Source organism: Heptranchias perlo, chromosome 26 (assembly GCF_035084215.1).
Source record: "Heptranchias perlo isolate sHepPer1 chromosome 26, sHepPer1.hap1, whole genome shotgun sequence".
Lineage (NCBI taxonomy): Eukaryota > Metazoa > Chordata > Chondrichthyes > Hexanchiformes > Hexanchidae > Heptranchias > Heptranchias perlo.
Genome location: NC_090350.1, coordinates 7,375,083 through 7,391,022, shown reverse-complemented (window position 1 = coordinate 7,391,022; position 15,940 = coordinate 7,375,083). Strand labels below are relative to the sequence as shown.

General features: G+C 52.3%; 1 protein-coding gene across 5 annotated transcripts in view; it reads left to right on the top strand.

Annotated features, from left to right (window-relative positions):
• Positions 1-15,940, top strand: part of col16a1 (collagen, type XVI, alpha 1) — a 410,059-nt gene that overhangs the window by 197,877 nt on the left and 196,242 nt on the right. For 4 of the 5 annotated variants that reach the window (XM_068006392.1, XM_068006393.1, XM_068006390.1 and 1 more), the window contains 6 exons: positions 925-969; positions 3,283-3,378; positions 6,080-6,118; positions 7,347-7,391; positions 10,676-10,711; positions 13,548-13,646. In XM_068006392.1, coding sequence (XP_067862493.1) covers positions 925-969; positions 3,283-3,378; positions 6,080-6,118; positions 7,347-7,391; positions 10,676-10,711; positions 13,548-13,646 — 360 coding nt within the window. The remainder of the gene's footprint in view (positions 1-924; positions 970-3,282; positions 3,379-6,079; positions 6,119-7,346; positions 7,392-10,675; positions 10,712-13,547; positions 13,647-15,940) is intronic. The other variant, XM_068006394.1, reaches the window with a different exon arrangement.

The window sequence follows — 15,940 nt, the reverse complement described above, 5'->3', positions numbered from 1 at the left end:
AGTGGGATTAGACTGGGTGGGATATTAAAGGGTATGGGGAGTGAGTGGGAGAGTGGGATTAGACTGGGTGGGATATTAAAGGGTATGGGGAGTGAGTGGCAGAGTGGGATTAGACTGGGTGGGATATTAAAGGGAATGGGGAGTGAGCAGGAGAGTGGGATTAGACTGGGTGGGATATTAAAGGGTATGGGGAGTGAGGGGGAGAGTGGGATTAGACTGGGTGGGATATTAAAGGGAATGGGGAGTGAGTGGCACAGTGGGATTAGACTGGGTGGGATATTAAAGGGAATGGGGAGTGAGCAGGAGAGTGGGATTAGACTGGGTGGGATATTAAAGGGTATGGGGAGTGAGTGGGAGAGTGGGATTAGACTGGGTGGGATATTAAAGGGTATGGGGAGTGAGGGGGAGAGTGGGATTAGACTGGGTGGGATATTAAAGGGTATGGGGAGTGAGGGGGAGAGTGGGATTAGACTGGGTGGGATATTAAAGGGAATGGGGAGTGAGCAGGAGAGTGGGATTAGACTGGGTGGGATATTAAAGGGTATGGGGAGTGAGTGGGAGAGTGGGATTAGACTGGGTGGGATATTAAAGGGTATGGGGAGTGAGTGGGAGAGTGGGATTAGACTGGGTGGGATATTAAAGGGTATGGGGAGTGAGTGGGAGAAGGCTACGGTAAGATTTGATGGGCTGAAGAGTGAGCCCAGTTGGAGCGACTCATGTCAGAATGGGATTCCTGAAGGTGCAGAATGCCATCTCTGCCCCAATCTTCCCTCCAATCGGACACCTTGAATTCTGGGAGAATGGAGTCACAATCCCAGAATTAGATTTAATTTGTTTTCGAAGTGATCGTCCATGTTTGTTTTTGTTGTTCCGTCCCTCATCGCCATTCTAACTGTTCTTTCTTGTGTATTTCTGTCTCATTAGGGAAAAGCAGGAGAGTTATGTGTCGTTGGACCAAAGGGTACAAAGGTTTGTCAATAACCTTTAGTATTTGCTCAATGTTTTGTGACGTGTTAAAAAGTACAAGTGTCTGGGAGTGTGTTACAAGGCCCCCACAACTCGAGGGGGTTGTCATGATAACCAGAAGTGGGAGTCTGGCCTTTAACCCCTGTGGCATGTGGGTTCCGTTCTGCCAGATCGCTGCCTGTTTGCAGCCCTCCCATGTCCTGTCCGCAGTGACAGGTGACATCGACCTGTCCACCGAAAATTATATTTAAATGACAGCAGTGCGTCACCCGACACATTCTCCACCTCTTGTGGCGGGGATACCTGTTCATCCGTGGCGTTGCTATGGCAGCAGAAGGGCGGTAATTAAGATTCAGAGTGATCGATTGCGGAGAGGGGTGGGGCTGGTGGTGTTTAGACAGCACCATCTCCACACCTCCCCCTCCAGGACGGAGGCTGTGGGGAGCCCGCCTAAACTATTGAACTGACTCCCAGGCCAGGAAATGGGCCTTGGGTCAGGGGCACATCTTAGTCCGGCTGCTCTGAAGTCCACGCACCCCAGTACCACAGCAGCAGAATTCTCGAGCCCTGGCTGTCGAATATTTGTGTCGTCGGCTTGTTGCTCAATTCTCCAGAGTGTTCCTTCAGTTTGAAAGAGTCGTGTTAAGCTGCAGCCATCTTGATGCGGGAGTTGGAGTGCTCTGCAGTTTCCTGCAGTGCCCAACATGTGACGGGGGGGGGATGGAAGGAGGAAAGAGGGGCAAAGCGGGGGGGAAGGGGCTGCCGGGTAAGGAGGCAATCCCACTGCGGGACAGGTAGTGTGACGCGAGCATTTAAAGGGGCACAAGAGGCCTCACATCATTTCTGTCACGTGCAAGTGAAGCATCGGCTTTTTGAGGCAGTCTTGTGCGTTTGGCAAACATACACAAAACAAGTTCGCCAAAGCACTTTCGAATGACATGGGGCCTAGAAATTCGGGGCGTGGTGGCGATCGGTGGGTGGGTGTGGGGTGTGAGCCGTGGCCAGCAGCGGCCCGCGATTTTTAAATGTGGGGTCAGGCACTCCTGCTCCTCCTGGCTCAACATTCAGGCAGGTATATTTCACACGCTCACCCTGTTGGTTGCAGCCTGCAGCGGTCCCTTTAAGGACGGCCACTTAGGCCGCATGTGGACCTGGTTTTCCTGAGTGCAGCCGTCTCCGGTTGCCTCAGGGCAAACTAATCTTGCAGTGGGGCCTAAAACAGGCCTTAGGCCCCTTATTTGCATTTTCAAGGAGCCTAACGCCTATTTCAGGCGTGGGGACTGCACGCCGATTTTTTGGCCTTTACCAAAATGGTGGGCGGCGCACTACCGGCTGGTAATGAGCCCGCACTTCCTGCCCACCATACTGGAGGCTGAGGAGACTGTTTAGCGCCCGAGAAACAGGTGCTGTGCGGCCGGATTTCTCGGTCAATGTCCCTTGGACATGTTTTTGATTCAGAAATCCTGAAGTTAAAGCAGACCTGTGCTGTGGCCGATTGGAGGGAAGATTGGGGCAGAGATGGCATTCTGCACCTTCAGGAATCCCATTCTGACATGAGTCGCTCCAACTGGGCTCACTCTTCAATCAAATCTTACCGTAGCCTTCTCCCACTCACTCCCCATACCCTTTAATATCCCACCCAGTCTAATCCCACTCTCCCACTCACTCCCCATACCCTTTAATATCCCACCCAGTCTAATCCCACTCTCCCACTCACTCCCCATACCCTTTAATATCCCACCCAGTCTAATCCCACTCTCCCGCTCACTCCCCATACCCTTTAATATCCCACCCAGTCTAATCCCACTCTCCTGCTCACTCCCCATACCCTTTAATATCCCACCCAGTCTAATCCCACTCTCCCACTCACTCCCCATACCCTTTAATATCCCACCCAGTCTAATCCCACTCTCCCACTCACTCCCCATACCCTTTAATATCCCACCCAGTCTAATCCCACTCTCCCACTCACTCCCCATACCCTTTAATATCCCACCCAGACTGAGTGACCACCAGCCTGAGATTCGACCCTCGCCGGGTTCAGTGAGGCCCCTAATTTTTAAGGTATATCTTTTCTACAAAACATTTCTCCACTGTTTTTAGGCACAGAGACATGGGCATCATTCACCCTGAAAAGCCCCATTGGGCAGTTTGCACTGTGAGAATTGACGCATTTTCCTGCTCAAAGTACTGACAGTCTCCTCACTCTCGTCCCCACGATCACCTGTAATGGACGGCCTGTTAGTGAAGGACTGTGCCTTTAAAACCAGTAACAGCTGCATTCTCACTCGGATTCTGTTTGTTTCGTTAAATTAGGGAGAGCCAGGACCGGTTGGGCCGGAGGGATTAGCCGGCGAGCCAGGATCACCGGGACTCCCGGGAACCCCAGGAATAGGACGACCAGGAAAACCGGTGAGTGCCCAGTACCATAGAGTGGCTCGTGACAGGTCGGACAGGACTAATCGAGCGCGGGCGGGCAGACAGCAGTGTTACTGCAGCTCTGGAGCACAAGGTCAGTTTGGGCAAAGTGGGCAAGTTCCCCAGACCGCCCCCAGTGTGACTGCTGCCCCTCCCTCCGAGATTCCCTCTGAAGTGAGGCCTCCTTTAATTGGGTGCAGCACGTTCCCTGAAGGTACGATGGGGGTGACACTCTCTCCCCTGGGGGGTGACACTCTCTCCCCTGGGGGGTGACACTCTCTCCCCTGGGTGGCGATCACACACACACACTCTCTCCCCTGGGGGGTGACACTCTCTCCCCTGGGGGGTGACACTCTCTCCCCTGGGTGGCGATCACACACACACACTCTCTCCCCTGGGGGGTGACACTCTCTCCCCTGGGGGGTGACACTCTCTCCCCTGGGTGGCGATCACACACACACACTCTCTCCCCTGGGGGGGTGACACTCTCTCCCCTGGGGGGTGACACTCTCTCCCCTGGGTGGCGATCACACACACACACACTCTCTCCCCTGGGGGGTGACACTCTCTCCCCTGGGGGGTGACACTCTCTCCCCTGGGTGGCGATCACACACACACACTCTCTCCCCTGGGGGGTGACACTCTCTCCCCTGGGGGGTGACACTCTCTCCCCTGGGTGGCGATCACACACACACACTCTCTCCCCTGGGGGGTGACACTCTCTCCCCTGGGGGGTGACACTCTCTCCCCTGGGTGGCGATCACACACACACACACACTCTCTCCCCTGGGGGGTGACACTCTCTCCCCTGGGGGGTGACACTCTCTCCCCTGGGTGGCGATCACACACACACACTCTCTCCCCTGGGGGGTGACACTCTCTCCCCTGGGGGGTGACACTCTCTCCCCTGGGTGGCGATCACACACACACACTCTCTCCCCTGGGGGGTGACACTCTCTCCCCTGGGTGGCGATCACACACACACACTCTCTCCCCTGGGGGGTGACACTCTCTCCCCTGGGGGGTGACACTCTCTCCCCTGGGTGGCGATCACACGTTCCCTTCTCCCCCGTCCCCCAGCCCATTCCCCAGTTCCATTAGCCTCTCCTGTTGTTGCCGGCCTCTCAGTGCCTTAGGAATTAACTAAAAACCAGAGCCAAAGAGCACTGGAACAATTAGTACAATTAGGGTGAGTGAGGACAAACCACCCCTGCCCCCTGCCCCCTGACCCCTGCCCCCTGACCCCGGCTCAGTGCCGGCTGGTCTCGAGCCAGTTGATGAGTTAATTCAGCATCGAATGGGATCGGTCTGATGGACCCACAACTCTCGGACTGAGAAGAAAAACCTGCAAACACTGGAAATCCAGAGCAGGTCTGATGGTTCCTGAAAAGGGAAAAGGCCCGAGGGAACTATTTTCACATCCTCTGTCGCTTTAAATGTCTTTTCATTGTTTCGCTGAGATCACCAGCACTGCTTTCCACCTTCAACAAAAACCTGTTGTCTCTTTTTAAGCCCATTAACTGCCTCTCTGCAACTCTTCACTCGACCTGTTGTCCTCTTCTTCCCCCTCCCCCCCTCACCGCTCCTCCCCCCCTCACCTCCCCCCCCTCACCTCCCCCCCCTCACCTCCCCTCCCCCCCCTCCCCCCCCTCACCACTCCTACCCCCCTCACCTCCCCCCCCTCACCTCCCCCCCCTCACCTCCCCCCCTCCTCACCTCCCCCCCTCTCACCGCACCTCCACCCCCCTCCTCACCTCCCCCCCCTCACCTCCACCCCCCTCCTCACCTCCCCCCCTCACCTCCCCTCCCCCCCTCCCCCCCCTCACCTCCCCCCCCCTCACCTCCCCCCCCCTCACCTCCCCCCCCCTCACCGCTCCTCCCCCCCCCCCTCACCTCCCCCCCCCTCACCTCCCCCCCCCTCACCTCCCCCCCTCTCACCGCTCCTCCCCCCCCCCTCACCTACCCCCCCCTCACCTCCCCCCCTCACCTCCCCCCCCTCACCGCTCCTCCCCCCCCCCCTCACCTCCCCCCCCCTCACCTACCCCCCCCTCACCTCCCCCCCCTCACCTCCCCCCCCTCACCTACCCCCCCCTCACCTCCCCCCCTCACCTCCCCCCCCTCACCTCCCCCCCCTCACCTCACCTCCCCCCCTCACCGCTCCTCCCCCCCCCTCACCTCCCCCCCCTCACCTCCCCCCCCCTCACCTCCCCCCCCCCCTCACCGCACCCCTCACCTCACCTCCCCCCCCCCTCACCTCCCCCCTCCTCACCTCCCCCCCCCTCACCTCCCTCCCCCTCACCTCCCCCTCCTCACCTCCCCCCCTCCCCCCCCCCTCACCTCCCCCCCCTCACCTCCCCCCCTCACCACCCCCCCCCCCCCCCCCGTTTTGTTCAGTCTTCTCGCGGGGCTCCCTGATCTTCCAGTTTCCAGTTCTGACGATGGTTTATACCGGACACGTTCGCTGTTTTTCTCTCTCCTCAGACTCTGTTTATTTCCAGGGTTTTCTGTTGTTTTGAAATGAGGTTTGGCCGTGTTACAAATCTCTGCTCCTCCGTGTCCTGCTGCAAGGACACGAGCTCTTCAGTCAGCCGTCACTGAGCTATCTCCTTTGTTTCTTCCTTTCTCCTTGGTACAAACAGTTCCATCTCCTCTGGTTAGTACAGTTCTGACAGTTGTTTACTTTTATGTCCCAAAGGGAAAGCCCGGAGGCCCCCCCGGATTAAAAGGAGACACGGTAAGTTCATCCAGCTCAAATCTGAACAGGAAGTGCGGCTCAGTCCCTCCGGCTCACCCCCCTGCCCCCCTCCCCCACCCCCGTCCCCCCTCCCCCGCCCCCCGTTCCCCCCCTCCCGTTCCCCCCCTCCCCGCCCCCCGTTCCCCCCGTTCTCCCCCACCCCCCCACCCCCCCTCCCGTTCCCCCACCCCTCGTTCCCCTCCCCCGCCCCCCGTTCCCCCCATCCCCCGCCCCCCGTTCCCCCCTCCCGTTCTTCCCCCCATCCCCCGTTCCCCCCCTCCCCCGCCCCCCGTTCCCCTCCCCCGCCCCCCGTTCTCCCCCGCCCCCCCCGTTCTCCCCCGCCCCCGTTCCCCTCCCCCGCCCCCCGTTCCCCCCCTCCCCCCCCCCGCTCAATTCCTGGCTAATCTCAAACTCGTACCCCTTGATCATTGCTGGTGTCGACTCCACCTTCACTGCCTTACTCGGTTTCGAGAGTTATCAGTTGCGAGTGGGTTTGTTAAATTCCCAGCGAGTTGCCAACCCCACGGATTGTCCTGGAGTCTCCAGGAATTAAAGATGAATCTCCTCGGACTCTGCTACGAACAAAACCTCCAGGAGAAAAATCATAAGGCCTTTAAAAACCATTGTGTGTTTTTGTTTTCTTTGAGCACAGGGTCGAGGGGCCGGGGCTGCTCTGATTCTCTACTGGGCAGGCGGGGAAAGTCTCTCTGTACAGTCACGGTCTGATGTTTAAGTGTCTGCTTCAGTTACACAGAATTCAAGTCACATCTAGAAAGATGCTCCTGGTATCTGAGTGACTGTATTACTGCCATTTACAATCGTCAGTTTGAGCTGTGAATTGCCCAGTCCTAAAGGCCTGGAATGTGTCAACAATCTAAGGTTTAATTCCGCTGTTCTAAACCCTCATTGCCAAATTTACATTGCTCCCCCTTCTCCCTCCCAACCCTGCATTTGTTGGACTCTTCCATCGAGTGGGTTGAACAGACAGTGTGAGGAGACTCCACCAATCCACGGAGAGGGGAGACATGAATTTAAATTGTCACCTGTTCTGTACCAGGGCACATGGAGGTTAGACCAGGTGAGCCGAAGGAGAAGGTCATAGGTCAAGTGAGTCTGGCCCCTCTGCAAATTTCAGAAATGGCTCTTTGTGGTCAAACAGCAGCAAAGAGCTCCTGACTGGACACTTACCTTCAGTCCTTTCACCTGTCTGTGTCCTTGTGTCCCACAGGGAAGTGATGGTAATCCCGGCTCTGAAGGTATCCCGGGAAAACATGTGAGTATCACTTTTGCACAGCTGCCCCATTGAGCCCAGCAGACAGGGAAGTTTCTAATGATACACAGCTCCATTCCATGGTCAACCCATCTCCTAGTGGGTGTGAGTAGACACCAAAGAACTGTCTAATCCTGCACTAACTGGCATTAGGAACCTCAGCCAGAGAGACCACGAGACCAGCTAGTAAGAAGCAGTTAGCAGTACGTGGCATCACCTGACATCGCCAATTGAGGCCCAGTATTGGGGCCGTGCAAAGGGAGCTTTACTTTATATCTACAGGACAAGGATAGGGAAATAGGTTTTCATTTCAAGGTCCCAGTTGTACAGTTAGCACCAGGAGCAGCACCAAATGGCCTCCCACCATGCAGTAATTTCGCATTTTTATCAATCTTATGTTTGATGGGACAGTGGAGAGGGAGCTTTACTCTTTATCTATCCCTTGCTGTACATGCTCTGGGAATGTTTGATGGGACAGTTTAGAAGGAGCTTTATTGTGTATCTAACCCATGCTGTACCTGCCCTGGGAGTGTTTGATGGGACAGTGTAGAGGGAGCTTTACTCTGTATCTAACCCGTGCTGTACCTGCCCTGGGAGTGTTTGATGGGACAGTGTCGAGGGAGCTTTACTCTGCATCTAACCTTTGTAGTACCAGCCCTGGGAGGGTTTGAACAGAGAGTGTAGATAGAGCTTTACCCTGTATCTAAGCTGTGCTGTACCTGCACTGGGAGTGTTTGATGGGACAGTGTAGATGGAGCTTTACTCTGTATCTAACCCATGCTGTACCTGCCCTGGGTTTTGTTTGAACGGACAGTGTAGAGGGAGTTTTACTCTGTATCTAAGCTTTACAGTACCTGCACTGGGAGTGTTTGATGGGTCAGTGTAGAGGCAGCTTTACTCTGTGTCTAACCCGAGCTGTACCTGCCTTGGGAGTGTTTGATGGGACAGCATATAGGGAGCTTTACTCTGTATCTAAGCTTTGCTGTACCTGTCCTCGGAGTGTTTGATGGGACAGTGTAGAGGGAGCTTTACTCTGTATCTAACCCGTGCTGCACCTGCCTTGGGAGTGTTTGATTGGACAATGTAGAGGGAGCTTTACTCTGTATCTAACCCGTGCTGTACCTGCCCTGGGAGAGTTTAATGGGACAGTGTAAAGGCTGCTTTGCTCGATATTTAACCCATCCTATATCTGCCCTGGGAGTGTTTGATGAGGCAGTGTACAATGTGCTTTACTCTGTTTCTTACCCGTGCTGTACCTGTCCTGGGAGTGTTTGATGGGACAGTGTAGAGGGACCTTTACTCTGTATCTAATCCGTGCTATACATGCCCTGGGAGTGTTTGATGGGACAGTGTAGAGGGAGCTTTACTCTGTATCTAACCCGTGCTGTACCTGTCCTGGGAGTGTTTGATGGGACAGTGTAGAGGGACCTTTACTCTGTATCTAACCCGTGCTGTACCTGTCCTGGGAGTGTTTGATGGGACAGTGTAGAGGGACCTTTACTCTGTATCTAATCTGTGCTTTACCTGCCCTGGGAGTGTTTGACGGGACAGTGTAGAGGGACCTTTACTCTGTATCTAATCCGTGCTTTACCTGCCCTGGGAGTGTTTGATGGGTCAGCGTAGAGGAGCTTTAAGCTCTAGGTTTATTTGGACGGATGAAAGGAATTTGTCAGAACAGAGTATCGTCAACACATACTTCAGCAAGTTCCATCACTGTGACCTTGGGTGTGGCAGATTGGAAGCTGATCTCAATGATTGACACAAATATCACTTTAATAAATAAGTGTTGAGAACTTGTTGGATATCAGCCAAGCTGAACAAATGATGTATAAATGGGAACCAACAAAACACTCAGAGGCATGGGCTCCCTCCCTTCAGACACACCTCCTATCCACCAAGCCTCACAACTGAAGAGACCCTTAGGCTGACTGACAGCTGAAGGGACAAATCCCCACTCACACCCACACCCCCTCTCTCCCCAAAAAATCCAGGTGGCACACCAGCCTATTTATATATAATTTCTTCAGCTTGGCTGATGTCCAACAAGTTCTCAACACTTATTTATTGAAGTGATATTTGTGTCAATCATTGAGATTAGCTTCCAATCTCCCATTCAGACCTCTTACTCTGCCTCCTCCCCCGCCATGTGATTTGAGCTCCCTAACGATGAAAGCTCTGCGCTGTATCACCGTGACCCCTGTCCCCCGTCTCCCACCCCCACTGGTGGGTCTGGCCTGCCGGTGCTAAGGGAGATACCCACCAGGGCTGGTGATGGAGGAGTGTCTGAGACGTTGGCTGATAGACACAATTCTGCGATTAGGACTCTGTCAGGCTGTAGCTCGACCCATCTGTGTGGGACAGCTCTCCCCACTCGGGCACCAGTTCCCAACTATTCATGAGGAGGCCTTTGAGGGGATTGCCTGAGGCTTGTCCCAATACAGTGCCTGCATCACTGGTGTTTCTCTTATTGTGTTTTGTAGTAATTGTATTTAACAATTCAGTGATTTGCTCAGCCACTTCAGAGGGCATTAAGAGCCAAACACGTAGTTTGGGACTGGAGTCACGTATAGGCCAGATCGGGGAGGGAGGGAGGGAAGGTTCCTTTCCCTGAAAGACGTCCGTGAACCAGTTGAGTTTTTACAACAATCCGGCAGTTTTCATGGTTTGTTTTCCTGCTGTCAGCCCTCAAATTACCAGATCCATTGGATTCAGTTTCACAACTTGCCCTGGTGGGATTTGAGCTCAGAATTGCTGGTCCAGTACCATATTCGTGCCCGCTATCTGTCAATGCTGTATAACCTAGAGAGCTGCAGGCTCTGTGCTCTGCATTCTACAGCAAGCTGAGAAAGTAATCGTGTACACTCAATAATATAAGGTAATAGGCAAAAGAACCAGATGGGAGATGAGGAGAAATCTATTTACGCAGCGAGTTGTTATGATCTGGAATGCGCTGCCTGAAAGGGTGGTAGAAGCAGATTCAATAATAACTTTTAAAAGGGAATTGGATAAATATTTGAAAAGGTTAACATTTGCAGGGCTATGGGGAAAGAGCAGGGGAATGGGACTAATTGGATAGCTCTTTCAAAGAGCCAGCACAGGCCCGATGGGCCAAATGGCCTCCTTTGGTGCTGTAAGACTCTATGAGTCTATGAAATGACTCGATTTTAAGGTGATCCCTGGTTACTGCTTCCCTGAGTGAGAAACCCGTGTTACTGTTTGTATTTGAAGGCTCGTCAGCCGCGAACACTCTCCGACTGATTAATCCTCGGCCTTTTCTCTTTTTATAGGGTAAACCTGGATTGGTGGGGCCAAAGGGAGAAAAGGTGAGTCATTTCAATTCTAACTAGCTGATAGATTCAGCTTTATTCAGCTGTGAACTGATCAGAGAGAGCCAGCATGGATTTGTTAAGGGTAAATCATGTCAAACAAACCTAGTTGAATTTTTTGAGGAGATAACTAATGTGGGAGATAAGGGAGTGTCTATGGATGTTATTTATATGGACTTCCAGAAGACATTTGATAAGGTTCCACATAAGAGACTGTTAACAAAAATGAGAGCGCTTGCAATTGGAGGCAACCAATTGGCTTGGACAGGGAATTGGTTAGGAGGTAGGAGACAGAGAGTAGAGATAATGGGTATGTACTCCAATTGGCAGGATGTGACTAATGGTGTCCTCCAGGGATCTGCACTGGGGCCACAGCTTTTCACTATATTTAGAAATGATTTGGATGAAGGAATAGAGAGCCACACATCCAAGTTTGCTGACGACACTAAGTTAGGTGGCACAGTAAATAGTGTAGACGGGAGCAGAAAGTTGCAAAGGGACATTGATAGATTAAGTGAGTGGGCAAAACTGTGGCAGATAGAGTTCAATGTAGGAAAGTGTGAGGTCATCCACTTTGGACCTAAGAAAGATAAATCAGAGTAATTTCTAAATGGCGAGAGGCTAGGAACTGTGGATGAGCAGAGAAATTTAGGGGTCCAAGTACAGAAATCGCTAAAAGCTACTGGACAGGTACAAAAATAATTAAAAAGGCTGATGGAATGTTGGCCTTTAGCTCAAGGGGGCTGAAGTACAAAGGGGTGGAAGTTATGTTCCAGCTGTTCAGAGCTCTGGTTAGACCACATCTGCAGACTGTGTTCAGTTCTGGGCACCGCACCTCAGGAAGGATATATCGGCTATGGAGGGAGTGTAGCGCAGATTCACCACAATGATACCGGGGCTAAAAGGATTAAATTATGAGAACAGGTTGCATCGACTAGGCCTGTATTCCCTTGAGTATAGAAGATTAAGGGGTGATCTAATTGAGGTGTTTAAGATGATTAAAGGATTTGATAGGGTAGATCGAGAGAAACTATTTCCTCTGGTGGGAGTGTCCAGAACAAGGGGGCATAACCTTATAATTAGAGCTGGGCCGTTCAGGGGTGATGTCAGGAAGCACTTCTTCACACAAAGGGGAGTGGAAATCTGGAACTCTCTCCCCCAAAAAGCTGTTGAGGCTGGGGGTCAATTGAAAATTTCTAAACTGAGATTGACAGATTTTTGTTGGTTCAGGGTATTAAGGGTTATGGAACCAAGGTGGGTAGATGGAGTTAAGATACTGATCAGCCATGATCTAATTGAATGGCAGAACAGTCTCGAGGGGCTGAATGGCCTCCTCCTGTTCCTATGTGATTACTCCAGTTTCTGTTGACATCGAATCAGCCCAGCCTGAAGAACATAAAAGGATTTCGCAAAAAGCCGCCCATAGCCTGGCCAGTAAATGCACAGCCCAGTGCGTTACACGGCAGGGAGGCCTCAGGTTCCATCCAGGGCCTGTGCTGACCAAGCTAGTCTCAGCCTTGCATGGTCATGGAAGTTATCAGCGCCTCCAGGGTGTGGAGGGGACATTCCAGGAGATCCTGATCCTGATCCAGCGACTCCTGCTGGAAGTGCATTTTTTTGGGCATTGGGGTGAGCGCAAGATCCTGCTCAGCTGTGATGGCCCTAGTGGTTGAACAGCTGACCAGCACTCACTGTCCAGGCTGATAGCTGAAGATTGGTCACCAGGGTTAGTTACTGAGGGCATCCAGCGCCTGTGGTACAGCACTTGGGTTTGGGGGTTAGAGGATTGGGAGGTAATTCGCTTTTAGAAGAAACAGTAAGGCTAGTAGGCCCAAAAAGCCTGCACCTTTCTGACTGATCTCAGTCCCACCTTCTCACCATATCCCTTCACTCTCCAGAATCACGTCCCGTTCCCCCTTGAACCCATTTTCTTCGACAAGGTTGGATCCCCAGTCAAACATGTGCACCTCCCCCCGACCAGGAGTCCCATTCGAATATGCCACCCCACCAGGAGTCCCGTGTAAATATGCCCCCCCACCAGGGGTCCTGTGTAAATATGCCCCCCCATCAGGGGTCCTGTGTAAATATGCCCCCCCACAAGGAGTCACGTGTAAATATGCCTCCCCACCAGGAGTCCCATGTGAATATAGCCCCCCTCCCCACCAGGAGTCCTGTGTGAATATGCCCCCCCCCAACCAGGAGTCCCGTGTAAATATGGCCTCCCTCTCCACCAGGAGTCTTGTGTTAATATGTGACCCCACCAAACAGGAGTCCTGAGTTAATATGGCCCCCCTCCTCACCAGGGGTCCCATGTATATATGGGCTCCCCCCACCAGGGGTCCCATGTATATATGGGCTCCCCCCGCCAGGGGTCCCATGTATATATGGGCTCCCCCCACCAGGGGTCCTATGTAAATATGAGGCCCCCACTAAAACACGTTTGTCTTTTAATCGATCAGGGTTGGCGGTGGGTGAGCGGGGGTGGTTGCAGAGGGTCCCAAATATTCTTGGTGCCCCCAGGGCCCAAGGAATTCTTAGAATGCCTCTGTACTTCAGCACCTTTCCCTGTAATTGGGTAGCTCTTTCAAAGAACCAGCTCAAGCCACGATGGGCTGAATGGCCTCCTTCTGTGCTGTATCATTCTAAGATTCCATAACTCTCACTTTGAATTTGTGACTTTTGAATTCGTGTGACCTGGTATTTGAACCCTTCGGCACAGCAAACTGTTTGCCTTGACCAAGTTTTTCAAATTCCTTTCCTAGTCTTGAACAGCTGAGATTTCTGGGGCTGATTTGCGGAGCTCCAGTAATGAACCCCATCTTACTGTCCACAGGGAGATCAGTGCGGGGTTTGTCCCACGGATCCAGAGGGAGATGGACGTGGTGTCGCACATTCAGGAATCCACAGTGGGATAACGCAGGCTGGGAATCCGGTGAGTTTTGGTCCCTGGATCGGGTAATACACTGTATGTCTCTCTGGTGCGTCTCATCTCCCACATCCTCCTCCAGTTAAAGGGGCAGTGCTGGTCTGTGAATGGCCAGTACTTGTTGTAGTTCAGGTGGAGAGTCACTGGCCCCGCTTCCTTCCTCTGCTGATAATGGACGATCACTTGTGTTGTGATGTGTGGGGTCGCTATAGGTTCAAACTCTCAGAGCGGAGGATGATGGGTGTGAGTGACAGGATGGGCAGCCCTGGGGCTCCCTCAGCCCAAGAAACGAAACAGACAGGAGAGTTCGGGAAGCCGTTCGACTTCCCTAACTGAAGGCAGTCAGTCTGAGCTGACAGGGAGTCTGGAGACGGTACTGGACAGGAGTGTTGGGGTCCCACTCTCTCTGTCTCTCTCTGTCTATCTCTGTCTCAGTCTCTCTCTGTCTCAGTCTCTCTCTCTCTCTCTGCCTCTCTGTCTCACTCTCTCTCTCTTGCACTTTCTTTTTCGCTTTCTATCTCTCTGTCTCATTCTTTCCATCTCTCTGTCCGGCTCTTTCCATCTCTCTATCTCTTTCTCTCTATCTGCCTGCCTTTTTTTTTTCTCTCTCTCTCTCTCTCTCTCTCTCTCTTTCTCTCTCTCTGTCTTTATCTCTCTCTCTCTCTCGCATTCTTTCCATTTGTGCCAAACAGGATTGTGAGAATTAGTCTCTCTGACATCCTGCAGCGCAAAGATTGGAAAAGGATGTGGGAGGTGTCATGCTGGCCCTCCTATGTCATTTGCATATTATAATGTAAATCTAGCAGAAAACAAGGAAGCTGCCTCCTTCTGCCTCCATGGGAATACATGTGCAGAATAATTACATGTCAAAAGTATACTCAGTTTTACAATGGCCCAGTGGTCAAAAGGTGAAACTGAGCAAACCTCATATAGTTGCTATGTCAGATGTGGTTAAAAATCCCTGGAATCTTTATCTCTAGATCAGGAGTTCTGTAAATTGTTATTTTAAATACGCCCAAGTTGAAACACATCACATTGTACCCATTACTCAGTCTGTGAGGTTTCCTCAGTCTGAACTAGAGAAAACTATGTATATTTTCCATCACTCTCTCTCTCTCTCTCTCTCTTTCTCTCTCTCTGTCTTTATCTCTCTCTCTCTCTCTCATTCTTTCCATTTGTGCCAAACAGGATTGTGAGAATTAGTCTCTCTGACATCCTGCAGCGCAAAGATTGGAAAAGGATGTGGGAGGTGTCATGCTGGCCCTCCTATGTCATTTGCATATTATAATGTAAATCTCCCTGTCAGCTCAGACTGACTGCCTTCAGTTAGGGAAGTCGAACGGCTTCCCGAACTCTCCTGTCTGTTTCATTTCTTGGGCCGAGGGAGCCCCAGGGCTGTCCATCCTGTCACTCACACCCATCATCCTCCGCTCTGAGAGTTTGAACCTATAGCGACCCCACACATCACAACACAAGTGATCGTCCATTATCAGCAGAGGAAGAAAGCGGGGCCAGTGACTCTCCACCTGAACTACAACAAGTACTGGCCATTCACAGACCAGCACTGCCCCTTTAACTGGAGGAGGATGTGAGTGGGAGTGGGAGTGGGAGTGGGAGTGAATGGGAAGGGGCATGGTCCATTGGGATATTATACTATGGGAGTGAATGGGAAGGGGGTTGGTCCATTGGAATTCTAAAAATGAGAGCGAATGGGAAGGGGTATGGTCCATTAGGATTCTATACAATGGGAAGGGGTTTGGTCCATTTGAATTCTATGTTGCGAACCACTGTGAGGTTTCCTGGACTGTATTATGAAGGTGGGTTTTACAGTTAACAGGCTGGGACTGTGCACAGACCTGCAACATAGGAAAAACCTACTTGACCTCGTTGTCACCAGTCTACCTGTTGCAGATGCATCTGTCCATGACAGTATTGGTAGGAGTGACCACCGCACAGTCCTTGTGGAGACAAAGTCCCGTCTTCGCACTGAAGACACCATCCAACGTGTTGTGTGGCACGATCACCGTGCTAAATGGGATAGATTCAGAACAGATCTAGCAGCTCAAAACTGGGCATCCACGAGGCGCTGTGGGCCATCAGCAGCAGCAGAACTACATTCCAGCACAATCTGTAACCTCATGGTCTGGCATATTCCTCACTCTACCATTACCAACAAGCCAGGGGATCAACCCTGGTTCAATGAGGAGTGTAGAAGAACATGCCAGGAGCAGCACCAGGCGTACCTAAAATGAGGTGCTAACCTGGTGAAACTACAACTCAGGACTACATGCATGCTAAAC